General features: G+C 41.2%; 2 protein-coding genes across 6 annotated transcripts in view; one reads left to right on the top strand and one right to left on the bottom strand.

The window, feature by feature from the left end:
- HCFC2 (host cell factor C2) overlaps nt 1-6,410 on the top strand; it is a 47,929-nt gene extending 41,519 nt beyond the window's left edge. The window contains exon 17 of the mRNA XM_047865327.1: nt 4,745-6,410. Within this exon, the coding sequence (XP_047721283.1) occupies nt 4,745-4,836 (92 nt within the window). The 3' untranslated portion in view covers nt 4,837-6,410. The remainder of the gene's footprint in view (nt 1-4,744) is intronic.
- Nucleotides 6,411-7,913: 1,503 nt separating this feature from the next.
- Nucleotides 7,914-26,924, bottom strand: NFYB (nuclear transcription factor Y subunit beta). Of its 5 annotated transcripts, none has more exons than XM_047865333.1 (8): nt 26,792-26,924; nt 24,143-24,228; nt 17,524-17,617; nt 15,768-15,898; nt 12,530-12,727; nt 11,195-11,276; nt 9,749-9,828; nt 7,914-8,344 (listed from the first exon to the last, which is right to left on the bottom strand). In XM_047865333.1, the coding sequence occupies exons 3-8, from the start codon at nt 17,615-17,617 to the stop codon at nt 8,327-8,329; spliced, it is 603 nt and encodes a 200-aa protein (XP_047721289.1). In that variant the 5' UTR covers nt 24,143-24,228; nt 26,792-26,924; the 3' UTR covers nt 7,914-8,326. The 5 variants fall into 5 exon arrangements, with proteins under 5 accessions (XP_047721289.1, XP_047721285.1, XP_047721287.1 ...); XM_047865329.1 differs by having other exon boundaries at nt 7,914-8,359; XM_047865331.1 differs by lacking the exon at nt 26,792-26,924 and adding an exon at nt 25,976-26,198 and having other exon boundaries at nt 7,914-8,359.
- Between the last annotated feature and the right edge of the window lie 909 nt (nt 26,925-27,833).

The following is a 27,833-nucleotide window of genomic DNA, read 5'->3' on the forward strand; positions in this document are numbered from 1 at the left end:
TGTATTAGGTGTGTCTTTTTTTCATTGATTCATAGGATTTCTTTATAAATTCTGGGTACCAGTCCTTCGTCAGTTAAACATGTTGTATATATATCTTCTCCCAGTTTGTGTATTATCTTTTGTAATTGTATTGAATCTGTTGATCAGCCTGGAGAAAATTGATGTCTTTTCAGCAATAAGTCTTCCTAGCCAAAAACACTGTGTTCCATTTATTTGGTCTTCTTTTAATATCTCTCAATAAACTTTAATGATTTTTCTCCATAAAGGCCTTCATGTATTATATTAGATTTCTTCCTATGAATATTTATATATTTTTAATGCTATGGTAAATTTTTAAATTTTTTCTATTCTAACTGGTTGTTTCTAATATAGATCATGTGCTATGTGTTGATTTTGGATCCAGCAGCCATGCTAAATTTTTATTCTAATAATGTATTTAGATGCTCTTGACTTTTTTAATACAATCATTATTGGCAAGTAGTGAGAATTTTCTTCCTTTATGATGCTTCTACCTTTAAAAAATTTTTCTTCTTTAGTTTCTGCACTGGCTATGACCTGTAGTACAATGTTGAAAAGAACTGATAGTGAACATCCTTGTTTTAAACATCCCAGTTTTAAAGCATCCCTTTAAGGGAATGCTTTCAACATTTCAGTTCAGTAATTTTTTTCCCCTGTAAATGGCCTTTATCAATTAAGAAGATTCTCTTCTATTTCTGCTTTGCTAATAGTTTTATTATGAATGGGTGTTGAATTTTATTGAATGCTTTTTTCTCATCTATTTACATGATTGAATGTTTTTTGATGTTAATGTATTAAGTAATGGTGGCTGACTTTATTATTGAACCAACCTTTAATTCCAGGATAAAGCAACTTGGTCATGGTGTGTGTGTTTTATAATACATTGCTGGACTCAGTTTGCCAATATTTTGTTTAGGATTTTTGCTTCTGTATTCATGAGTAAAACTAGCTTATAGTACTTTTATGCTCCATCATTGACTAGTTTTGAGGTATACTAGCCTCATGAAATGAGTTTTTCAATTGTCTGGAAGGGTTCAAGATTGGAACGAGTCTTTAAAACCATTTGGTCTGGGCGCCTGGGTGGCTCAGTCAGTTAAGTGTCTGACTTAGGCTCGGGTCATGATCTCATGGTTCATGAGTTCAAGCCCCACATCATGCTCTCCACTGTCAGCATGGAGCCTGTTTTGGATCCTCTGTCCCCCTTTCTCTCTGTCCTTCTCCCACTCGTGTGTGTGCTCTCTCAAAAAATAAATAAACTTTAAAAAAAAAATTTGGTCCTTAAGAGAAGATTTTTAACTATTGATTCCATTTCTTTACAGATCATAGGAATATTAGGATTTTATATTATTGAGTTGATTTCATTAAGTTCAATAAATTTTTCTAACACTTCTCCATTTCATTAAGTTTTTTGATATGAAGTAATCCATATTTATGTTTTTAGTTTCCTCGGCATCTGTAGTTATGACCCGTTTTCATTCCTGTGAGTTTATTTTGTGCCTTCTCATTTGATTAGTCCAGAGGTTTGAATATTTAATCCATTGTTATTTTAAAAGTAGATTTCTAAATGCTAAAAGTGCATTATGGTTGTCTTAATCTTTATTTCTAATATTTTACCGGTGAATATGAGCTACAATATTTTAATTTTCTGAAATTTGAGACTAGCTTTATGACTTATGTAATCAATTTTCATATATGCTCCATGTATACTTGAAAAGAGTGTGCATTCCCCACTTGTTGAGTATAGTGTCTATTAAATCAAACTTGTCAGTCATGCTGTACAAATCTTCTCTTTACTGATTTACTTGATACTTGATTTATTTATAGAAGAGTCTCAAGATCTCATTATAACTAGATTTCTCAATTTCTCATGAAGTTCTGTTTGCTTTTTCTTTTGGCTTTATTATTAAGTGCATATTAATTTAGAATTTTTGGATCTTCCTTGGTGATTTAAACCTGTTATAATTATGCAGTGACTGTTATCTCTATTAATGCTCATTGCCTTCTGTCATCGTTGTTGTTGTTGCTGTAGCAATATTTTGGTTAGTTTTTATCTGACTATCATCGATCTTTCTTTGACCTTATATTTTGAGTTTGCAAGAGACACAATACAAAGATAAGGCCAAAGAAAATTTGCCCTTTTAACTGAATACTTAAGTACATTTATATCCATAGTGATGACAGATATAAGTTGGGTTTATTTCTAGGTCCTCATCATAAATGTATCTTTTAATTGTCCACTCCCCGCTGTTTGCTTTGTCTTACATCTTTCATTTTCTTATTCTTTTCTCCCCTCCTGTTTTTTTGTTTTTTTTTTAGTTTTCAATTATTATTTTTTTCTTATGAACTCTGTTTGGCTTATAAATTTTATTTGTTCTGTGTATTCTTTTGCTCCTTATTCATATTTTCTACATATCAATTTCCATGTGTTGGTACCAATATTAAGAGTCTTCGTGGGTGATTTTGTTGTATAAGCTGTGTTTTTGTTTTCTTGTTTTTTTCACTTATGGTACCATTTTCCTTTCAACTTACTTTTGTTAGAAAATAGGGGTTATTTGAAGTATGGACTAAAATTGAGACCTTTAAGGGAGTATGTTTGCTCCACCAGATACCCAGAGACTACGAACCTGAGAGCATTTTAAATATTCATTTACTTTGAGAGGGAGAGACAGAGCTGGGGATGGGCAGAGAGGGAGGGAGAGATACGCTGTGGGCACAGAGCCCGATGCAGGGCTTGATCTCACAAACTGAGATTGTGACCTGAGCCAAAATCAGAAGTGGGATGTTTAACCACCTGAGCCACCCAGGCATCTCTGAGAGCACTTTGTATTACCAGTTTGATGGTTCTGTGATTTCAGATCACAAACCTTGAGTGCTGGTCTGTAATTACGAATTTGAGGTTGTAGTCGTTATTTATCCCCTGCCACCCGCACCAAAATCGCGACAGGCAAGGTTCCTTGCTGCCCATTTCTCTGTGGCAGTCCTACTAGACTCCAGCCTAGGTGAGTCTTAGGCTTTATGTCAAGTGCCCCTCCACTCCCATCAGTTCATGGTCTCCAGAGTTCAACAGAACTCTTGGGGCAAAAGCAGGCTTTGGTGCTGGCTTACCTCACAGCTTTCCTGTTTTCACTTCATTTTTGTGGAGTTTTGCCTACTTTCGTGTCAATGCAGTGATATATTTTAAATATATTATCTAATATTACTTTGTCTTATTCAGCATTTGCATTCGTTTTGTTTTTAGTGAGAGAGAGAGAGAGAGCACACACATGAGTTGGGGAGAGGAGCAGAAGGAGAGAGGGAGAGAAAGAGAGTCCCAAGCAGGCTCCATGCTCAACGCAGAGCCCAATATGGGGCTCGATCCTACAACCCTGGGTTCATGACCTAAGCTGAAATCAAGAATCGGATGCTTAACCGAATGAGCCACTCAGGCACCCCCGGCATTTGGTTTTTTTTGAACCAGGAGTCATTGAGGGTATCTAGACTGCCTTACTCTCAAGAAATGAAGTCTAAACTAGAATTTGTTTCCCTCTGCCCTTGATGTGAGTATTCCTGCTCACACGGCAGTTTGTGCTCCATAAACAACTATAGGTTGCTTAGTTCTCTCCTTCACACTGTCCTGCAGTGTAATACTCCTGTGGTATGGGTACTGCTACTTGCAAGGTTGGGAATGTACACAAAGAACCCATTTTTTTAAAGTTCTACTTTTCCTCCAAAGTGAGGCATGGCTCTGCCATTTTCCTAAATGGCTGTTAGCTCAAATATTTCTTTCTGTTCTTTGATTAGAGATTGCTTTGGTCTGAGATAAGGATTTGGTCTTGGTCTCTTGCAGACCGAATGTTGGGCATTATGTATGCGAGAATAGGCCCCCTTGGCATACCTGCCCTGGCTGTAAGGCACCATCTGTTATGACTTGTCTTTGCCTAGCAATGTGTTTTGTTTTTTAATTTTTTTAATTTTTAAAATTTATTTTTTTTTAACGTTTATTTTTGAGACAGAGAGAGAGCATGAACGGGGGAGGGGCAGAGAGAGAGGGAGACACAGAATCGGAAGCAGGCTCCAGGCTCTGAGCCATCAGCCCAGAGCCCGACACGGGGCTCGAACTCACGGACCGCGAGATTGTGACCTGAGCTGAAGTCGTACGCTTAACCGACTGAGCCACCCAGGCGCCCCCTTTAATTTATTTTTGAGAGAGAGACAGAGTACCAGTAGGGGAGGGGAAGAGAGAGAGGGAGACACAGTATCAAAGCAGGCTCCAGGCTCTGAGCTGTCAGCACAGAGCCCGACACAGGGCTCAAACTCGTGAACCAGGAGATCATGACTTGAGCCAAAGCCGGACACTTAAATGACTGAGCCACCCAGGTGCCCCGCAATGTGTTTTCAACCAAGTACCTGGTGCTTAAAGTTTTGAAATATCTTTCATTCAGATATACTCTGAAATTGAGCCCTGGAAAATAGGTGCCAAAGACTTACTGTTTGCTCTTAGAGGACACTCAAGGAAGACCTAAATTATACCTGCCAAGAGCCAATAGTGTACACTCTGCCCTGTCACAATATTGTCATCTTCTGTATTGTTGTGAAAGATGGAGGAGTTACCTGTCAACTTGTCATTTCCACCCCCGATGGCCATTAGGTTTCTACAGAGCCAGCATGTAGTTTACTGCCGTCATTTGGCATGCTTGCTGGCGTGAACCTTGGCAAAGGAGTTTTTACAATACGTTGCTTTGCACAGGTATCCATCTACCGTGCCGTGCCAAAGGAAACGGACTCTGGAGCCGGTCAGGGAAAGCTGGAACTGTGTTGTTAGGCAAGCCTACATCTTGAAAGGTGATAGCCAGCAGCCAGAGAAACGGACCCATCCCAATGTCATCTGTGGCCCATGACTTGAAGAGATTCTGCCTTCTGGTTTTAAAATCCTTAAAATCAGGTATAAAAAGCAGCATTGTCTTGAAAGAAATGTCTAAGGGGCTGTAGCAGCCAACATAGAGGCTGTGTACAAACCTACTCGGTTTGGGGTGGTGACATTTTCTCTATGTGGTAATACGAAGGTTTAACAAGTTTTAAAGGCTTTCCTGATGGAGTTTAAGCTAAAATCTGAAGGGTGAGACTTAGCCAGGCACAGGAAGAGAAAGAATGTTCTAGGCAGAGGGAAGCATACGTGTTTAAGGCCATGGTGGGGAGGGCAGAAGACACAAAGCACTTGGCACAAGGAGCCAAGAAATCAGGATTGGAGCCTAACAAGCAAGAGGAAGCTAAACCTGAAGTGAGCAAAGGAGTATATCCAGCTCTAAAAGAAACCATAAATTAAAACTGAGTATTAGTTGGGATTGTTCTATTTTTTACTCATGAGCACACTAACACTTAATACGAGTTTAAGGTCAATATACCTAAACATAAATTGTCTAATTCAGGGAAACCAAACATACATATTTAAGATAGCCTAGCTTTTGGTATAGATCTGACCCAGTATCATGTGAGTGATTCAGAAATGTATTTTATCACACAAAGCAACAAATATGGTCTTGTTTTGGACTACTGATAAAATGACTTACGCTAAAGAGAAAATACATATTTCTTAAAAATCTTGTACTCAAGGTTTTATTCTTGGCATATGTTAGAAATGATTTTTTTTTCATTTGTCATGCTTAATTGATACTGTTGCAGAAATCCTTTTAGTTGGGCCCTCATAACTAGGTTCAGCCGGAATCATTAAAGGTAACTGGCATTCCTTCATCCCACTAAGGCAATCTAGAAAACAGGCAATAAGGCATGTTTTGGAAGAAAAAAAAAATACTACATAGATATTACACTGTAGGAGGAAAAGAAACACAGATTACATCATTATACTCAAGTACATGACATTGGGAAGGTAACACGCAAAATTCTCTCTGGACTAAAGCATCTGTGTTAGAATGAGGTAGTGAGGGGGAAGACCGAGGTGACGAACGTCCTTCCATCTATGACTTAGTCACTGAAGCCCATCTCTCTCTTAAATACTCATAAAATCAGTATCTCCAGAGTTGTAAAGAAAACACTTTTAGGTTAATGTACAAGCTTATTTGGTTAAGAAGTTCTAGGGGAAGAAAATGTGACATTCAATTAAATGCAACCCAGGCCAAGGAAGAAGCCGACACTGCCTCTCCCATGCACGGAAGGAGATTGCATACCTGACCCCAGCAGGGTGCCAGTGTCCTTTCAGAGGATGAAGGCCACATAACCCAGACTTGACCTGATTTTACCTCAAGTTTCAGTACTACCAACCAATTACTAACGTTAGACATTTGTTGTGGTTTGTATTGACACAAGTCTTAAAGTTGTCATCTTTAAACTGATTTTAGAGGAAGAGTCTGATAATCAAAGACCAAGGGCCTTTATCAGTTATATAGTGATATACTGCCTGGATCAAGTAGAAACTATTTCATAAATACATTAATAGAGAAGTATCAAAGGCCTTCAATTTTTATGTATCTGTTTAACCTAGCAATACTACTTCTAAGAATTTATTTCAAGAAAACAGTCATCGATGTACACAAGATTCAGTGAAGTGTTGTTTATAACTGTGAAAAGATGCATATAGTCAAAGTGTCCAATAGAGGATTAAATAAATTACGGTTCAGCCATACAACAGAATAATAAATGAATAAAAATAAAAGACCATGTAATGACCTGGGAAGGATGTTTACAATATATTGTTAAGTGAAAAAAGCAGGTTACAAAACAGTATGCAAGTATGAGCCCATTTTTATAAAAATATACATATTTAGCAAAGTAAAAGGACTAATGATATTTACCAAAATATTAACATTGGTTATTTCAGCATAGTAGGATGATAGTTGATTTTGCTTAATGCCCCTCCTTTTTTTGCCTATTTGAATTTTCTGTAATGAAGATTATCTTTTAAATGGGAGGGTAGTGAGGGAGTTCTTAACCTCAGATTAGTCCAGATGTGCCCCCAAAGGCGCCTTCTGGCAAAGTAAATATTTCTGTTCAGCCTGTATCTGTGAAATTGCTTCTATCTTATAAATTTGAGTGTCCTTCCAAGATGACATTCAAACTGCCTTTTAGGCAAACTGTACAGTAGCAATTGTTGATATTAAAACAAAACAGTTCAATTACCAACAAAAAGGAGGAAATACAAATCCTCACTTTAAAAAAGGAACAACTCGAGCACATACTACTAAATTATACAAAGTCAAACTGTCTTAAGTTTAGTTTATTGCAGAGATCGAGACGGTGGCGCACTCGGAGCTGGGGCTTCTGTTTCACAGCGTCCGTCTGTCCGTCCGCCATCCGTCCGCAGCACTCACTCTTCTTCACTGCATTCACTCACCCATGCGGAAAAAGGTCTGTGGACACGTGAGGATGTCTAACGCTTCCTGGTTCCCAGAGTGTAACAGGAAACTTGACGTTTCAATTAAAAAGGTAAAATGAGGACATTTACCATCAGACTATAAAATTCCTCTTCTGGAAGAGGATACTCTAGTACTTGAAGAGATGCTTAGGAAAAATCATATAAAAATGAAAGGGGCACCATTTCAAGAGCACTAGGACTACATTAAACTTAAATGAATCCCAACATTCATAATAATGTAGCTCAAAAACAAATCTAGTCCTAACAAAAGCTCCAATAAACTAAAACTATCTTAACAGGCACAATGAACAGTGTAAACACTGTTAAAGGGCACCAAGTTTAACAGGGCAGACAATATTTGCTTCTGCATTCACACTTAATTTTTCAATTACATTTTGTAAAAAATGGTGCTGCTTAAGCTATGAATGTTTTACAAAAAATTAATTTTAATAAATATGGCAAATGCTAAAAATCTAGCTAGGTTACCATGCAAGATATTATATAACCAAGACAAACTCAAATTTATAATAAAGGCAACTTGCATTCAAAATGAACTCTACCCTTATATTTTATTAAAAGGGCAAACATCATGAATTAACCCAGCTGCTTACTTGAATTACAAAAGTAACATGATTCAATATGAAAATAAGAAACTGTCTACAAATCTCTGACAGTAATAAATTGCAATATACAATGCATACAGGAGTCATACAGAGCGACAAACTCTCGTACAAAACAAAAATATTTTAATACCTTTAAAATCCAAATTTTTCTTTAAAATCATTCATGAAAAAGATTCTCAAGTCAGAATTAACACCTCAATTAGTCAAGCATCAGGAAGCTACATTACAGCTATTTAATATACAAAGAGACATCTTCCCCCAGTCATTTCCTTCTAATGTCTCTGGTTCCGGAATCGTACAGACTCGCTTCTCTCCACTCCCATTCCACCATTTCTTCAGATCATGAAAACTGAATTTGCTGAACACCAGAAATCTAAGATTAGAAAATTTAAATTGAGCAGGATTTTAAAAATAATTTTCAAATAACATGTTATAAGCATTTAAAGAATAAAAATAGGAGAGGCGCCTGGGTGGCTCAGACGGTTAAGTGTCCGACTTCAGCTCAGGTCATGATCTTGCGTCTGTGAGTTCGAGCTCCGTATCGGGCTCTGTGCTGATAGCTCAGAGCCTGGAGCCTGTTTCAGATTCTCTGTCTCCCTCTCTCTCTGACCCTCCCCCGTTCATGCTCTCTCTCTCTCTGTCTCAAAAATTAAAATAAATAAACGTTAAAAAAAAAATTAAAAAAAAAAAAAGAATAAAAATCGGCAATGAAAAAGAAATCTACTTCCCACTCTCAAATCATTCTCTCTACACAAGGGAGCTACTTTAATAATTTCTTAATGCATCTCTCTAGAAATCTATGCAGATACGAATATGTGTGAACATATTTAATTAGTAAGAGAATACACAATTATATACTTTGAGAAAGCAATTTTTTAACAACTTTCTTTATCAGGTCCTTAATAATAACAACACAATTGATCCTTGAATAACACAAGGGTTAGGTGAGCCAACCTCTGCACAGTTGAAAATCTTCATGTAACTTCTGACCGCCCCCAAAATTTAACAGCCTGTCGACCAGAGCCTTATTGATAACATAAAATCAATGAACACATACTTTATGTTTACATGTATTATATGCTATAGTCTTACAACAAAATCAGAGAAAAGCAAATGTTATTAAGAAAATTACATGGGGCGCCTGGGTGGCGCAGTCGGTTGAGCGTCCGACTTCAGCCAGGTCACGATCTCGCGGTCCGTGTGTTCGAGCCCCGCGTCAGGCTCTGGGCTGATGGCTCAGAGCCTGGAGCCTGTTTCCGATTCTGTGTCTCCCTCTCTCTCTGCCCCTCCCCCGTTCATGCTCTGTCTCTGTCCCCAAAATAAATAAACGTTGAAAAAAAAATTAAAAAAAAAAAAAAAGAAAATTACAAGGAAAACACATTTATAGTACTGTAAAAAAATCCGCATATAAGTGGACTGGTGTAGGGGTGCCTGGGTGGCTCAGTTGGTTAAATGTCCGACTCTTGATTTTGGCTCAGGTCATGATCTCACAGTTCATGAGTTCGAGCCCTGTGTTGGCCTCTGTGCTGATAGTGCAGAACCTGCTTGAGATTCTCTCCCCCCTGCTTATATGCTGTCTCTATCTCTATCTCAAAAAATAAATAAATAAACATAATAAATAATTAAGCGGACCAGTGCAGTTCAAACCCGTGTTGTTCAAGGGTCAACTGTAATGTGCTGAAATTAACTACCTGCGATAAAAATCAATGGGTACAATCAATTTTTTACAATAATTTAAAATACAAAGAAGGTTGTATTTTACCTGTTGATATGACGTTGTATAAACCATAACATTCTGTTGTTGACCATCTGCAGTTATTAAGCCAGCTGGTAACTGGTTAGCTGGAAGATAAAGTTAAAGCAGGAAAAGAATTACATCTACTCTCTCGATCTGAACCTTAGGTCATGCCATTAATGTCTCATTACAATTCTGCCACTAATCAGTGTCATCTTGGACAAAATCATAAACCCCCACATTTAGCATTTTAGAAAAAAAAAAACTCCCTAAAAAGTACATTTTTCCTATTGCAGTTTTCAATTTTCTGAATTTTCATTTCTCCAAAATGTACTTTGAGCTGGGGCGCCTGGGTGGCTCAGTCGGTTAAGTATCCGACTCTTGATTTTGGCTCCGGTCATGATCTTGCAGTTTGTGAGTTTGAGCCCTGCGCTGGGCTCTGGACTGGCAGTGTGGAACCTGCTGGGGATTCTTTATCCCTTTCTTTCTGCCCCTCCCTCCTCTCTCAAAATAAATAAACTAAAAATAAAGTAAAATTAAATGCACTTGAGCTAACTGCCCATGTGTACAAATCTGCAGAGAGACTGGATGGAGTTTCTAATTCATTAAGTAGATCTACACCATAGGCCTGGCTGGGAGCCACACTTCCATAACTAAGCAGTATATATTTTACGTATGAGAAAAAGAAAATATATGCGTATAAATTTTATATGAGACACAGAGTCACCATAGACCTCTTATTTCACCCATATGACAATATTCAGGGTCTTTTCTCCAGATTTTTTATTTTTTTTAATTTTCTTTTTTTAATGCTCATTTATTTTTGAGAGAGAAAGACAGAGCGTTAAGTGGGGGAGGGGCAGAGAGGGAGGGAGACACAGAATCTGAAGGAGGCTCCAGGCTCTGAGCTGTCGGCACAGAGCCAGAAGCAGGGATTGAACTCAAGGAACGCAAGATCATGACCTTAGCCGAAATCTTGGATGCTTAACCAACTAAGCCACCCAGGTGCCCCACAAATTTTTTATTTTAAAGTAATGTGTACACCCAACATGGAGCTCAAACTCACAACCCCAAGATTAAGAGTTGCACGGTCCACTAATTAACCCAGCCAGGTGCCCCTATTCAAGTTTTTTTCAAAAAACCCATCAGTTCAAATTTATTTAAATCACAGATTTTATATTACAAACTACAATTCTCAATATTCCTATCTTATGTGAAATCTTAAAGCAAAAACTAGGGGCTACTGAAATCAGAACTATGGGTGAAAGGTCATAATGTCGGCAGAATTTCAATCTCGATACTTATCCCTCACTGACTTCAACTATAAGGGCATGAACTAAAGAAGTGCTATGTCAGAATACTCAGAGCTGATGGTCCAAAAGTACCCCCACATTTAGTATTAGTCACTGCTAACAAACTATGTGACTTATAAGAACACATTCAGTTGCATAAACGTATCATAACACTGCTTACTAAATGCCTCCTCTGTAAGTTCTTCACTTAATCCATCTGTAGTTGTGACTGCTCCACCAATTCCTTTCTCTCCTTTCATAGCCTGGGGAAGGACAAATCAAAAAAGTCATCACTGGCATTCAAAAGACACTGTTTTCTAGATGAGAATGCTTGTTTCCTAAAATTAGGAGTTTCTATTATTACAAACACTGCACAGAGTATTAACACTTCTGGTTAATTACATACAGAGAGGCCCTTCAAAATGCTAACTTTTTATATAAGCAGTAATCATCACAAGGCAGCGTTAGTAATGACCTAGAAAATCTAAAATATTTACGGATAAAAATAAAATCATTCTAATTCCACACTGCATCAAAAGGAAAATAGAAGTCTATTTACAGATGAAGTAGTCTGTTGAAAAGCACTATAAATATTCAGCCCATAAATCTACTATAAATGATCCAAGTTATCATTTAACTATATACATATAAAGCTCTCAGCCAACCGGACAGTACAGCACTATAATAGCAAGTTTAAAGTTTCAAATTCCTAAATCAAGATTATAGTTTGTACCATAGAGCTCTAAGTTTCCATCCACTTCTAAGGTTCTATGATGCAGAAGATTTGGAAAAGTACCGTGAAGAATTTAACACATTCTCTTCCTACTTTAATCACTCAATGCTAAGTCACTAATTTAATGGGGTTCTAACATTAAAGCTATTAAGGAAGTATTTTGAAAGCAATGTGAATCTGACACCCGAGTGGTAGTGTGGAAATAAATACGCTGATCTCAATTTATTTCCACAAAATTCGTACCACGGGCAAAGATAAACCCAGTAAGAAATGCGGAAGAATTTAATCAATAAAAAAGGATAGTTATAGTTCCGTTTTTCTTATCTGCAAGGCCTCAAGCTTTGAGATGCTCCCTCTTTTAAATTAATCATAATAACAGCGTGTTACCATTGAGTGCTCACGATCAGCCAAGCTAAGTGCTATACGTGGACTATTTGACTTAGTTCTCTCAGTAACTCTGTGAGGTAGGTGCTATTACTCACGTCACTTTACAGACCAGGAAACCAAGGCCTAACCTATTGAAATAATCTGCCCAGGGTCCCAGAGGTTACAGGTGGTGGAGCTTGGAACCAGCCTCCGGGTGGCCGGAATCCAGAGTCCGTGCTCTTAATCATTACATAATAACTATGATGTCATTAGTAATAAAGGGAAAAAGAAAGGACTTACTATTTAAATACAGTAATAGAAGTGACCATATACTTCTGATGAATGATACATTTAAAAAGTTAAAGTAAATCGTATATCTTAGTTTCTTAAAAGCATAATGGAAGACAGTTTATTTACCTCTCTGAATTTCTGAAGGTATAATTTTAGAGGTTCTACATAACTGTCGAAGCCTAAGGTAGACATGGCAAAGAGAATATCTTCTCCGTTGATTGTCTTCCGTTTCTCCTGATGGCATCTTTCACTTGCTTCAGATGTTATAAAGCTGATGAACTCACTTACACATTCCTGAACACATTCTTTGGCATCTTTTGCAATCTGAAGAGAAAAATCACAAGTAAATCTGCAGGGAATGTAACCATCCCCTTCCTAACAACCTGCAGAAATAAAAGGCTATTCATAAACTATTTCAGTTTATGGCTGTTAACATTTAATCTCTGAAATATATGCTAATAACGTTGACAAATTGTGTGCTATCAAAATTCCAACCTTTGGAATGAGAACAAAAACTCGAATACAAGTGAGAGAAGCCTTGACAACTATTCACAGGAAACAGATACAATTTAGGCATAGAAGCAACCACTGGCTATCCTTACCATCCCATAAAGATGAACACTTACTAAGCAGGTGCCCCAAGAAAATCAGTCTCCTGTGTATATAGTGTACCGCGGGGCTACACTTAGGGGTCGCTTCTCTGCCCTAGCATTTCTGCAAATAAGGACACTGGAAAATTTTAAAAAGACAAAACACTGAATTCACGTAAGGCTTACAATAGTGACATTTGGCGACATTTTTACTACTGAAGATCCAGAGTGTCAGGTACAAGCTTTGAGTTTATTAAAAAGCCCACCAAAAAGGGGCACACCGGCTACCTCATTATAAAAGCGAGAATTCTTTTAAGGGTGTGGGGTTTCAAAGTAAAGCTAATGAATTAAATCGTACAATTCCAAGTCACTTCTAACAGGAGTAAGAAAAATCCTTGCTGAAACATACTGTTTCCTATCTCCATGCCTATTTTATATCCTGGAGAAAAGCAAACAAGAGCTGCATAAATGCAGTCAGGCAAGATACTATAATGCAAGCTGTATACATAACTTTAGGTTTTCTAGTAGCTAGGTTTAAAAACACAGGTGAGGGGCGCCTGAGTGGGTCAGTCAGTTAAATGTCCGACTTTGGCTCATGTCGTGATCTCGCAGTTCGTGGGTTCGAGCTGACAGCTCAAAGCCTGGAGCCCGCTTCAGATTCTGTGTTTCCCTCTCTCTGTCCCTTCCCCACTTGTGCTCTGTGTCTCTCTCTCTCTCAAAAGTATATATATATTAAAAAAAATTTTTTTAAATACAAATAACACAGGTGAAATGAATTTTGAGATTTTATTTAACCTAACAAATCCAAGTTATTATCTAACATTTAAACACAACATCCATTTTAAAATCAGAGAGATTTTCATTCTTCTTTTCATACGAAACCTTCACAATGTGAAGTATGTTTTACATTTACAGCACATCTTAATTCAGACCAGCCACATTTCAAGTGCTCAATAACCATACGTGGCCGGTGGCTGAGGCATGCAGCCTTAACCTATTTCAACAACAATCAGCAGCTCTGATTTATTTCCCCTTAAAATATAAGGAGGACCTCTCACATTGGAACTTCTAGGCTTAGCAATGCATATTTTTAAGTTTATTTATTTGAGAAAGAGCATGCGAGCAGGGGAAGGGTAGAGAGAGAGGGAGAAAGAGAATCCCAAGTGGGCTCCATGCTGTCAGCGCACAGCCCAAGGCAGGGCTCAAACTCACAAACCATGAGATCATGACTGGAGCCAAAATCAGGAGTCACATGCTCAACCGAATGAGCCACCCAGGGACCCCCTTAGTGATGTATTTTAATAATCTATTTATTTGTGATCTTTATTACTTTCACAAGTACTTTATAAGCTGCAGTGAGAAAGAAAGTTTATTGCGTTATATATAATATAAAAAGTGTGGATTTTAATTCAGACCAAGTGATGAGTAGAGTGACAATGAGTGTTTTTAAGTTGTTCTAAATAACAGTCTATATGATTGTTTGTCTCAAGACAGAACTACTTAAAACAGAATCCTGCCTGTTAACTTCAAAAGTGCGTTAGTATTTATGACTGTACAAAAATAGCTGCTTCCAAATATAAGGATTTTTCTGTATCAGTCCAAAATGACCCAATTTGGGGGCACCTGGCTGGCTTAGTTGGTGGAGCATGTGACTCTTGATCTCGAAGTTGTTGAGTTTGAGCTGGGTGTAGAGATTCCTTAAAAATAAAATCTTAAAAAAAAAAAAAAAAGACCCAATTTTGCTGCAACATTATAGAAGTTACAACTCCATCTGCCCAAACCTGATATTTTATTTTATTTTTTTGTTTTTTTTTTAATATATGACATTTATTGTCAAATTGGTTTCCATACAACACCCCCTGTGCTCATCCCAAAAGATACCCTCTTCAATGCCCATCACCTACCCTCCTCTCCCTCCCACCCCCCCATCAACCCTCAGTTTGTTCTCAGTTTTTAAGAGTCTCTTATGCTTTGGCTCTCTCCCACTCTAACCTCTTTTTTTTTTTTTTCCTTCCCCTCCCCCATGGGTTTCTATTAAGTTTCTCAGGATCCACATAAGAGTGAAAACATACGGTATCTGTCTTTCTCTGTATGGCTTATTTCACTTAGCATCACACTCTCCAGTTCCATCCACGTTGCTACAAAGGGCCATATTTCATTCTTTCTCATTGCCACATAGTACTCCATTGTGTATATAAACCACAATTTCTTTATCCATTCATCAGCTGATGGACATTTAGGCTCTTTCCATATTTTGGCTATTGTTGAAAGCACCGCTATAAACACTGGGGTACAAGTGCCCCTATGCATCAGTACTCCTGTATCCCTTGGGTAAATTCCCAGCAGTGCTACTGCTGGGTCATAGGGTAGGTCTATTTTTAATTTTTTGAGGAACCTCCACACTGTTTTCCAGAGCGGCTGCACCAGTTTGCATTCCCACCAACAGTGCAAGAGGGTTCCCGTTTCTCCACATCCTCTCCAGCATCTATAGTCTCCTGATTTGTTCATTTTGGCAAACCTGATATTTTAAAAAGATTCTTAATTCTATTTTATCTGCTTCAAGTGGGGGAGGGGGAAGCACCGGGGGCCGCGGGAACTGAAAATGGAATACTGTCCAGTAACTAAGGGTGTAGAACTGAAAGAGAGAAAGAGAGACTAAAGGACTGAAAACAATAGCTGACTATATACAGAAACTGTATATACATATTCATGCAGTTTACATTCCCCTCTCCCCTGGAAAAAGCAAGCCGGGTAAAATGTCTCCCCTGCATTACCTTTCCCGTTTGAGGTATGGCGTTTTTCATTATCCTTGCTACGTTTGCAATTGGAAGATATATATCTTGTTCTCTGAAACTTTCTTTTGAACCATTTGTGTCTTCATGATCATTCATGCTGTCCTCCGTATCTAAAAAAATAAAAATAACTCAGGTTTAACGTTTCTCACAACCTTTACTTCGTCGTAGAGAAGACTACCTGAAACAATCTAAGTTCAGAACATCCTGGTTCATTTCCTAGGCATTTTTAGGGAGGAGGGTAGCAGTTCTTTTCACGGTTTTCTCATAGCCATAACCAAACCCACTCCTTAATTTCCAACCCACTGCCTCAAACACTTTTGTCCTCAGATCTGCCTACTAAAACCTCACCTATCCATTCTCCAAAAAGCTCAGAAACATCTCCACGGCACCTTCAGAAGTGATCTCTCCTTTCACAAAAATATCACAGGATTGCTCTGTGTTTTTTCTGACACATTTTAGAATTCTTTTTATTTCTCATCCTCCCTATTAGATGTTTGCTGCCAGAGGCCAGGGATCAGCTTTGTGTACTTCCTAGAACTTGGTATAGCATCTTCCATAGAAGGGGTACTCAGAAATATTTATTACATAACTTAGCTGGAAAACTTACAGACTATGACTGAGGGTTCCTTTCATATTGCTAGATTAGGAGGTTATTTATATGTTTATCCAAAGCCAAGTTTATACAGAATGGAAAAGTGGCCTTGAATATTACTGACCCAATTAGATTGATACTAAGTTTTTGAACAAAGCTATTGCACCGATCCAGCGATCTTACAAAAAGCGAATTCCCAAATTGTATAGATTTAGATATAACTGAAGCTTTCACAATACCAGTAATATCCTTTTATGACTAAATGCAGTATCTTGTAAGTAAACTTCCCACTATTTACGTGTATTAAAAAAGAAAGGCACTTAAGCTGATTCAAGTTACATTTTTATGTGTGTCTGTCTTAGGATGAGGTAACTTCTCACCCACCCCCAACTGCCTTCTAAAAAAATATATCTTAGTGTTTTTTAATCTTACACATCAGAATGCCACAAAGTAAATTATTTCTCACAGGCCGACATGACACTGCCATCCTAACAGCTGACACAGATCAAACTTAATACTTAATGAAAAACAAAAATAAGTCTGTTCGTAAGTACTAGAAATATAATAGCTAGCAACTCACCCTCTAAAGAATTTTTTACTGTATCAACTGAAAAAGAATGTGCCATACTCAGTACTTAAGTAGGACATCAGTAACAAATTTTTAAAGAAATGGTACCAGTTTTTAAAAGGCATAATTTATTTATAGAATTCTTTTCTAGAACTCATCATTCTTTTAAAGACTATTTCTTTTTTTTTTTTTTTTTTTCCAACATTTATTTATTTTGGGGACAGAGAGAGACAGAGCATGAACGGGGGAGGGGCAGAGAGAGAGGGAGACACAGAACAGGAAACAGGCTCCAGGCTCTGAGCCATCAGCCCAGAGCCTGACGCGGGGCTCGAACTCACGGACCGCGAGATCGTGACCTGGCTGAAGTCGGACGCTTAACCGACTGCGCCACCCAGGCGCCCCTGAAGACTATTTCTAATAAAAAAAAGCATGATACATCTTCTTAGACCATCATTGACCTTTGACACAAGATTGCTAATTTTCCCGTAAAGACCCAAGTAACCTAGAATGTGACGGTAATATGATTTCCACTAAGTTACTTCTGCCAGTCAGTGTTTTAGTCGTAGCTTTCCTACCATCGTGGGGCTGTATCACATAGTGGCTTCCTCCGATGTAGTCCGCAGAGATGCCTAGCTGAGAAGCGTCTGTTGTAGCACTGTCGCCATCCATCTACGAGGAGAAAAAGGTTTGCAATACCCTTCAGTAAAACTTGTATTAAAAAAGCATACTAGATTCAATCCTCATAAGCTGTCACAGGGTGGGTCAATTAGTTTTCAAGGCCTTAAGCTTACTAAAAGAAAACATTTATATTTCTTGATTTGGAAACCTTTGGATAATTTCCCAATGATTCAAAATTCCCCAATCCACCCTCCATAAGTGATAAGCACAAGACCAACGGAGAAACAAAACGAGGAAATGAATCTAAAACACACAGCTCTTTCTTTTCAATTCCATAAGCCTCACGTATAGTGCAGACAACCCCGACTTAGAACCTAGCTTATCCCTGGAATGAAAAGCAAAGCCAAAACCAGCTCAGCAGTCACCTACAAGCACCCGTGTCCATCACTTTGCGCTCTCCTGCTACAGTAAAGCCTGTTATCCCTACGCAAACCCTCTTGCGCCTGCCGCAAACTGTCTCTGCTGTCTCACAGAAGTTCAAGGGACAATGTCTTGATTCAAACTGTCTGGTATAGGAAGCATATGGATTCCTTGCACACATCTGTACCCATGCAACCCGAAGGCACACCCATTTTTTTTAACTTTATTTTTTATTTTTTAAAATTCACATCCAAATTAGTTAGTATACAGTGAAGCAATAATTTCCGTAGATTCCTTAATGCCCCTTACCCATTTAGCCCATCCCCCCTCCCACAACCCCTCCAGCAACCCTCAGTTTGTTCTCCATGTTTATAAGCACACCCATGTTTTGAATGAGGCTGTCATCTCTAAATCTAGTCAACAGTTTCTCCCACCCTCAAACTTTAGATCCTTTAAAGAAAAAGAAAAGGAGGGGTCAGGGAGATTGGGCATCTACATATAAAGACAGTAAAACCATAACCATAGACAAGAATGAGAATTAAAGTGACTTTATTTTAAAAGAAGCCTGCTTAATTTAGTTTGCTCAAAGCTAAAAGAATTCTAAGAGGGAAAATCTAGAGAAAACTGAACCCTAACCCTGAACTGTCTCCATTCCATGTCACCAACATAGCAAATCCTAGAAGTCTTTCTGCTTTGCAAATAATACTATTCAAAGCAGGAAGGGACTGGCTATTTGTGGGTAGAAAAATTTTAAACGCATTACCTGAATAAAAAGTGTAGCAAAAATTAAATACAATCTCTACATGCTTTCAGACCAATCCAAAAGAGACACTTGATCCTGAAGGATTCTCAAGGCCTAGGACTTAATGTTTTGACTGCACTATTTAAGCCCTTGTGTTAACATGTCTTTTCCATCTCTGTTAGATTTTCATCTAGTAGTAAAATAACCAAGCTAGTTTCCACGTCTTCAAAAACATGGCATTTCTTTGATGCATCTGTTGGCTGTGGTATCTAATTTAATTGTAGATAAAGACACATTTCCATAATTTATATAATTTTCTAAGGGGCTAGAAAATAGAATTCACCTGCCTTTAGTAATTTGTGCAAGTACCTATTATTAGGTATCAAGGGTTCCTGTTTATTGATGACACTTCTTAGCGTCTTCTAAGAAGTGGTAAACAACAGGCAGTGAGCTCTGATTCGGACTCTTCTACTGATCCTCAAAACAGCATCCCTACCCATTAAATGTATTTCTATATAAAATGGAAATAATACCACCTTCCCCATCTTAAACAGCTAACATGTGAAACACTACCCCAAAATAAAATGCTATCTTAATTCTAAAATCCTAACAAGATACTAAGAGAGTGATCCTTAATAGATATGGTGATGGATTTATTAGCCATAAAGACAGCTCAATGAGGATATCTGTGAATTGACTAGTTTTTTCCAGTGCCCTAAGGGAGATCAAGGTTCAGGAGAAAGAACCAAAGTGGCTGTTTCAGAATCTACAACTGGAAAAAAATCTTTGCGGGGTGGAATATGAGAGATTAATTAATTTATAAACACACATTTTTTAATATTAAAAAATATTAAAGGCATAAAGTTTAAATCACATTATCTTCTCATGCACTGGATTAGCAGCAAGATTATCATTTGATTCACAGCATTAGCCACTGAACGGCAGTCTTCCAAGAAATACTTCTGAAAGTATTTCAGACTTGTCAGAATGAAATAAAGGGAACTTGCTACGGGGCTATGTCTGGCGCGTGTGTTCTCAGGAGGTGGCGGGTCCCATCCACCCTGAGGGCACTGGCTTAGCTGTGTCTTTGGGTCTGCAGGTCTTAGCTTTTCTGTCATTTCACCACACCTCTGTCTTCCTCTCCTCTATCTTTCTACCATGAAAATCCTGCCCCATACTTTAATCCCAACGTTCTCCCATCCTCCTGAAATCTTTCTGATAAGACCCCATTTCGAAGCCTAAAATTAGTGTCCCCTTCTTTGAATCCCCAAGGCAACTTAGTACCTTGCATTCAACAAATTAGCCTCATCTTTGATGCTTATGCTAGCCACTCATATATATGAGGGGGGAAAGGAGGCAGGGAAACTTGCTAGATACATCCCAAAGGCTTTTTCAAGGTCTGAACTTCCTTTAAAAATATACAAAATAGCCTGTAGATTTTAAGTAAGCCAGTTAACAAATATTTACCAAGTAAGCACATGGTATTTATCAGGTCCGCGCTATGTGCTGGTGACGTAGCAGTCAACAACACACACAAGATCTCTGTCCTCATCTTGCAGAGAAGACAAATATTACGTAAACTAGTAGCAGGGGGAAGGGCTGGGGAATGCAGTCTATTAATACTTCCAAGGCCCAGGCTCTGGAATCCTATCACCTGGTTTGAATTCCTTCCTACTTACTTGCCATGAGATCTTGAGCACGTGGGACGAGACAGGACTCACCATGGAAGGACTTAGCATAGTATAATAGCAGTACTCAGTAAATGTTATATATAGCTATTAAATAATGACAATTAACTAACTGCTAGTGCCAAATGCTAAGGAAAGCAAAGGTGTTGTGTTACATGCTTTGAGAGCTTACTGCAAAAGGGACCACACCAGTCTGGGGAGTCAAGGAAGCAGTCATAGGAAATGAAATTTCAACTGAGACTGAAAGACAGAAATCAGGCAAAGAAAAATGGGAAAAGAATGTTCCAGGAAAAGCAAACACAAAATATAGTACTGGTGAACTGGAATGAACTAAGTAGAGGCTAGAGCAAGCAGTGCCTCGTGAGTCAGAGCGAATCAAAGGGGAGTTTTACGGAATTGTGCAAATCAGATTTCTTTTTCACGGTATCACTCTGGCTATAGTCCGGTGTAGAAATGGACAGAGGGGAGCAAGAATGGAGGCAGAAGACCACTAAGGACCATGAGGCTGCGGTCAGCGCATGACTTCAGGCGAGACAATGAACATTCCCCGTGTCTGGTCCTAGACAACAGCCCTGGGGAACAGGGGGAGCAGAGGAAAGAGCCTTGTAGGAGGTCAAATCGACAGTCCTGGTGACGGACTGAAAACGAACTGGAGGAAGGCCCGAGAGGACGCTGCTGGAATGGCTGCAGCTGGGGAGACAGACAGTGGGAAGGGCGGGGAATAGAAGCGCTGAGCCATGAGAGGAGCGGAGCTGCGGCTGGTGACCACGAATGTGCACTGGCACCAGGATGTCCAGTCGTGGCACATCTGTACCTGGTGTAAGAACAGAGAAGCTGAAGTGTTGGGCTTTATCCAGACAACGAAGAGGGAAGAGCATGTAGGAGAGTGACAACACATGGGTAAAGTGACAAATCATTAGATCCAGAAGAACTAATAAATATAGACAAAGAGTAGTTCAGTCTCATCAAATTAAGTTTTCTTAATGTTTATTGATTTGAGAGAGAGTGCGTGTGCACAGGTGGGGGAGGGGCAAAGAAAGAGGGACAGAGAGAATCCCAAGCAGGCTCGGTGCCGTCGGCGGGGCTCTATCCCCAGAAGTGTGAGATCACGACTTGAGCCACCCAGGCACCCCTCCCGTCAAATTAATTTTATTGGCTATTCTAATTACTTAGTTGAACTGATACTGTTTTCTAGAATATTCTGTGAAATAGCTGGCCAGTACATGTTCATTCTGTAATTTTGTGATACAGCAGTATTTAAATTGTATTAATAATTTGCACAAATGCAGGAAACAGTTCCCTCCTTAGTATGTTTAACATTTATTGAACAGTTTCTAAATATCTCATGCAGTCAGTGTTCACAACCCCACGAAACAGATGAGGAAATTGAGGTCAGGGAAGGCTAATGACTTGCCCAAAGGCGGCACAGTAAATGGGAGTTAAATCCAGAGTCTCAGATGCCAAGTACTTTACAGTACTTGTTCCTGCTAGTTTTTCCCATAGCCCATCAGCCTAAATCGTGACTTTACCCTCTCTCAATTCTAGATCTACTGACCTCATGTATTAAAGACATTTAAAGCTGCGTCTCCAGCCAGGACAGTATCTGTGAGGTGTAAGCCATGCACCTGGTTTTGGGTTTGTGATCAGGACAGACCTGATCTCTCAGGATAGACCACCGGGTTTTGTGTCTTTACTTACCATCCTCTTTGTGCTTCAACTTGCCCATTTTTTAAATGGAGTTGCTATGAGAAGTGAAGTTATTATATAAGAACTACTTAGCCAAGTGCAGGATACGTACTAAGAACTCAACTAATGTAACCTAGTGTTATTTTTGTCCCTTCAGATACAGCTCTCACCCTTCTTTCTAGGCATGGTTTTCTCTCTCACACAACCACTGTCACCTGTCCTCTGGACCAATGCCTTTTTATCTCTTTGAGGAGAAGAAATGACAAAAAGATTCCTCCCCTCTAACGGATCTTCAGTCCTCCTTGACCAGCTTCTTCACTCTTTCTTAAACATGCTTAGTCTCCCCCACTGAACACACACAAGTACGCACAGACTCGTAAACCGTAATTCTGCTCCACACCCTTGTCTAGCTATCATTCTCCCCCTGATGGTCCTCATGCACCTTTCCATTCCTAAACCCCCGGACATGTGCTTCTCCACCCCACCATGTCACCGAAACTGCTCTTAAAGTTGCCAATAATCGGGGGCGCCTGGGTGGCTCGGTGGGTTAAGTGTCCAACTCGCAATTTCAGCTCAGGTCAGTGCAGAGCCTGCTTGGGATTCTCGCTCCCTCTCTCTCTGCCCCTCCCCCACTCCCTCTCTCTAAAAATACACAAACTTAAAAAACGAAAGTTGCCAATAGTCTTGCCTTCATCCTACCTGCCTGTGGTTAGTAGTGCTGCCCACTGTGGACCACACACTCACACATGGAATTCTCTTCTCCCTTGATTTCAAAAGCAATGTTCTTTCCTGGTTTATTTGTTCCTCCCCACCTCCCAATTGTTAGTTTCATCCCAGGTTATGTTTTCTCTCTCTTCCCTCACTCTCTTAAGGAAAACTCGTTAAATAGCACTTTATGCTTAGAAATCCTAAATCTCCCACCATATCCTGCCTGCCGCTCCAGCAGGCCGTGCCTGTAGAACGTGTCTGATAGCCCATCACTGCCAACTTAAGGTTTTGGAAAAGGAAACTCACCCTCCCCGTGTCCTGCAACGAGACAATGGACAAGAACTCCTTGATCTCCTTTTCACAACTTCAATCCCACACTCCAGGCTAATTACACCCGTGCCATCTTACGTTCTTCAGTCTCCTGTAAGTTCCACCTGAACTGTTACCTCTCTTAATAAGTTTTGTGGATATGCCCAGCCATTTTCTGTTGCCACTGGATTACTACCCACCGTACCTGGGTACATACTGTTTTAAGACCGATCTCACTAAAACACCGTTTCTATAGCTCTTGAACCTATAATGGTTTTAAAAGTCTTCAGCATCAAATCCAAACCTAGGTTTTCATGGCTTTACACGAGCGGATCCCCCATTTAACCTAACTAAACTTGTTTCCAACTCTATCTTCAGGGCTGATAAAAATCTTAGTGCTAGAATGTGCCTTATTTAAGGATCACCAGGTACAGCTCTTTTATTTTAGGAGTGAGTCATGAGTCACGGCTCAAGGAAGTTGTGACGTGCCTGACATCACAGATGTAGTATCTCTCACTAGATTATCCTAGGATTTTCCCACTTGGACCATGCAGATCTACTCCCCATCCCTTAAACAGAAGTTACTAATCCCTGCTTTCAGGCTTTTGCTTTTGGTGATAGCCACCTATCCAAACTCCACTCAGCCTTCAAGGCTAGGTCCCTGACATTCCCAGCTACCCACACTGACCCCACCTGTGCTACCCTTAAAACCAGCGTCTTCCCTTCCCTGCATAATGTCCTCTAAGCATTCAGTTCCATTAAAGCCCTTCCAGCAAAACAGCCTCTTAAGAGCTGGGACAAGCTTTTTATCTTGTAGCCTCCACAGCGCTTAGGGGCCCACAGGAAACAATACATGCAAGTCACTAAAAAGAAGGAAGCAACAGGAATGAGTAGGTACTGCCTGTCTAGACTTGAAAGGCATTCATTCTACCTGGGACCTCCAATATACATCCGTTATAATTCTGTTCCCAGCTAATTACTGTTCAAATCTAATTAACAACCAAAATGGTAAAACCTACTTACTGTTATGAAATACTGTCAGAACCGTGTTGCCAGTGGTATTCAGGAACACCTGTCTAAAAGGTGTCTACCCTTCGCCCAATTTCAACCTAGAAGATAAACATCTATTAGTAGTAACAACGTATAGCCTACAGGCTTCCTTCCTAGTAAAAATTTAAAAGGCATGTATAATTTCGCCTACTATTCTTATTCAATAGAGTGCAAAAAAGCAGGCACCCAATAAAGGTTTCTTAAATTGGCAGATATATTTTGGAGACTTTGCAAAAAAGTTAATTCTATGGCAGGAGGAATTGCTTTTCTAACATAACCCTGAATTTAGTCATGTTCATCATAAATATTCATCACAACACCCAGATTATATGCCAGAGACCAAAATTTACACATCTAAATTATTCAAAATATTAACACTCAAGACACAAATGCCCCAACTTAATTTCTTGGTGATGATCTTAATATTTTACAGTGAAATTTAGGAGTCCAAAAACTCAAGAGGGGAGAAAAATATCTCAGAATACAATGCTTTTAAATTAAACACCTCGGATTATACTGAAAGAAGAAACATGCTGCCCAGAAAGCATACATGGAACACGATCAATTAAGACCTTTATTTATCATTTTAAAGCACCACCATTTTGGACTAAAATTGCATCTGAATAGCACTTCATTTTCACTGCAAAGCATAAATAGCTGAATAAATTGGTATCAATTACAATGTTACAACCTCCATTTCTCATTTGTTCTTTTCCTTTTTTCAAGTGAAGCAATTAAATTGGGGGGAGGGGCAAAACAAAAACATTTCCTTTCAGTATTAATTTTAAAGGAAGAGAAAATAATGATATGCATTCAAGCACGAAATCTAGTAAACAGAAGAAAAAATTGTAGCCACTGAATTGAATTCTTTAGATGTCAGTCCAGGCAGCAAAGACAGGATGACATTGTCTATTCTGCTATAATCTTAAAAGCAACGTCTAATTTCTTCTTAAGTATTGCCCTCTTTCTAACCCCCAAAACTGCCCGGAGAGTCCTTCCTTGTAGCTAGAAGCGTGTTTTTTTTTAAGGGTGTCTTTGAGAAAGAAAATCCCCAGAACACTTAAAATAATAGAGCTATATATATTTGTTTTGCTTGGGGGGGGGGGGATGCGGGGGACACACCTCATCACACTCACCCAAATAGTTGACTCCGTATATATTTAGATTCAATACATTAAAGATAAACACTGTCACCTCATATGGTATATATTTTCCTAATGGCAGGTTATGATATATGTGAAAGCTCAAGGGAATGCATACATCTGTTTAATGTTTGAAGAAATGCAAATTTGTATCCAAGAAAAGCAGCAGACCCTTCCTCCACCCTCCATTCTTTGGCATCAACAACCAGAGTTTTGCATCAATAGAATCCTTAAATTAAGCTACAGGAGCAGTGCAGGGAAGGAATAATTGCCTTTTAAGGCATTCTAGTTAAACTTTCAATACTTTACAAATAAAACCCCTATTTATTAGTGCCACTTATATCGATCAGTTTATCTTATCACTTTATTCTGCCGAGTACTTTCCGTACTAAGAAAGCCCAAACCACCCCAGTGATTCGGGGCACGAACCGTGGCACCGTGGGAGTCCATGCGGGTTAGTAGGATGCTAATTTTTTTAAAGGTCGTATGCTAGCTAACCTTGTTTAATTACCTTGTTACAGTACTTTGGGCAAGATTACGACTTGTGGGTGCTCTCTAATTCTTTGTTCTCGAAGACTACTACTGCTCCTCAGGCCCGGCAGATCCTCCCCGCCTCCCACCGAAGATTAAAACCTTAGTCCAATCCGAAAGGCTTCCTTCCCACCTTCGGGGCAAGTCCAGGGACCGCAAGCCGCCAGATGGCTGCATTCTTTACGTGTAAGCCAGACTGCGGGGAAACCAAATCCACTCCTTCCTCCCGGGGACCTCGCTTCCTCCCCACGAAGGTGCGCGGGCTGGCCCCGGCCCCACCGCCCGGCCCGGCCGACTGTCAGTCCCGCCGGTGCGGGGCGGCCGCCCCTGGCGCGCATCCCCCGACTCGCCCGCCCAGGGCCCGGGCCCGCGCCCAACGCCTGCCGCCCGCCCGCCGCGCCCGGGGCGCCGGGGCAGACAAAGCGGCCCGGCCCCGCCATGCCCCCGCGGGCCAGCCGGCGGGCGGGAGGGGGACGCCCCCGGGGACTCCGCGCGGCAGCCCGGCCAAGGGCGCAGGGTCGGGACCGGGGTCCGGGCCAATGCCCCCGCCCGGCTCCCCGCACAAAATGGAGCCGGCCGGGGCGCCGCCGAGAGGGGGCCGGACGGTGCCCCGACGCCCCCTCCTCGGCCTCGGGCCCGGAGCTCGGCGGCGGCGAGCAGGAGGCGGCCTGGCCCGCGTCCCGCCGCTCCTCGGCCCGGCGCACAAAGAGCCGCGCCGCGGCCCCGCGCCCGCTCCCCGGCCGGGCCCGCAGCGGGAGCGGCCTCGCAGGCGCCGGCCCGGCCCCAGCCCCGGCCCCGGCCCGGGCGGGAGGGCGGGCGGGAGGGAGGCGAATGGCCCCGGCCGCGGCGGCGTTGGCGGCGGGGACGGCGCCGGGAGGAGACGGACATTTCATTCGAGCTAAAGTGGAGTCGGTTTAGGAGCGATCATTGGCCGAAGCGAGACACAAACCTCCAATGCAGCCCTGGTTGGCTCCCGTCTCCAATCGGCTGTTTGGTTGGACAGAAAATGGCTGCGAAGGAACCAGTCCCAGCGCGGAGCTCCGCTTCCAGGACTCGGCCTCCCCTCCCTCCGCCGCGGGCCGCTTCCCTCGGCGCGGCACCCTCCCTCCGCGCCTCCCGCGCGCCCGCCCGCCCGCCGCGGCCCCGCCCCGGCCCCGCCCCCGGCCGCGGCCCCGCCCCGGCCCTCCTCCGCCGGGTGTGCAGAGCGGCCGCAGCCGCGGGAGCCTGTAGAGCAGGCTGCGGGCCGAGGCGGGCGGCTTCCCGCAGAGGCTGCGCTGCCCTGGCCGGCGGCCTCCGAGCTCCGCGGGGCTTACCGGGGCCGAGACCCGGGCACCCTGTTGAGGTCTCTGCGGGCTTTCTTCCCACGGTGTTTTCCCGGGCCTCTGCGAAGCGTGATATCCCAGGCTTCCCCCCCTTTTCAGTCCCTTCCCTCCCCCACATGAAAGTGTCTCACCCGCCTGAGGGCAGCGTGCCTGCGCCTCGATTTTTTAAGAAGGGGAAACCAAGGGCAGAAACAGCCCTCCAGGGCGACACTCGATCTACCAGGTGGATTTGAGCAACAGCTACCTCCTGGAATGCCTTCAGCGCCTCGTGTTTTCCTTGTGTGCCTGTAAACGTTGCCAAATGCACAAAGCCTTCCCCTCGGTCAACTTGAGCTCGGGGGTTCGTTGTTCAGGTTTCATCTAAAGATACAACCCTCTCTTTCAGGTTTAACAGGTTGGTCAGTCTAGCCAGCCTTAACCCTGAATCTAAAATGTTGCATTTCCTGTCGCTCCCGCCCCCATCCCCCGCACCCCCAATAGTTGCTACCTGACAAGTAGCTTTTCCCAGCGGATGATTAATTGGGCCGCAAGAATCCACGGCCTGTTCTCGCTTCTGCAGCCCAAGCTCCCCCGCTGTCTTTCCCTGACTGCAGTCTGGGTCGGACTTCCCTCGGCTGTGACCATCACAGATGGGCTGTGAGCCAGACACCGCTCACTGCAAAGGGCGGC

Source organism: Prionailurus viverrinus, chromosome B4 (genome assembly GCF_022837055.1).
Source record: "Prionailurus viverrinus isolate Anna chromosome B4, UM_Priviv_1.0, whole genome shotgun sequence".
Classification (NCBI taxonomy): Eukaryota; Metazoa; Chordata; class Mammalia; order Carnivora; family Felidae; genus Prionailurus; species Prionailurus viverrinus.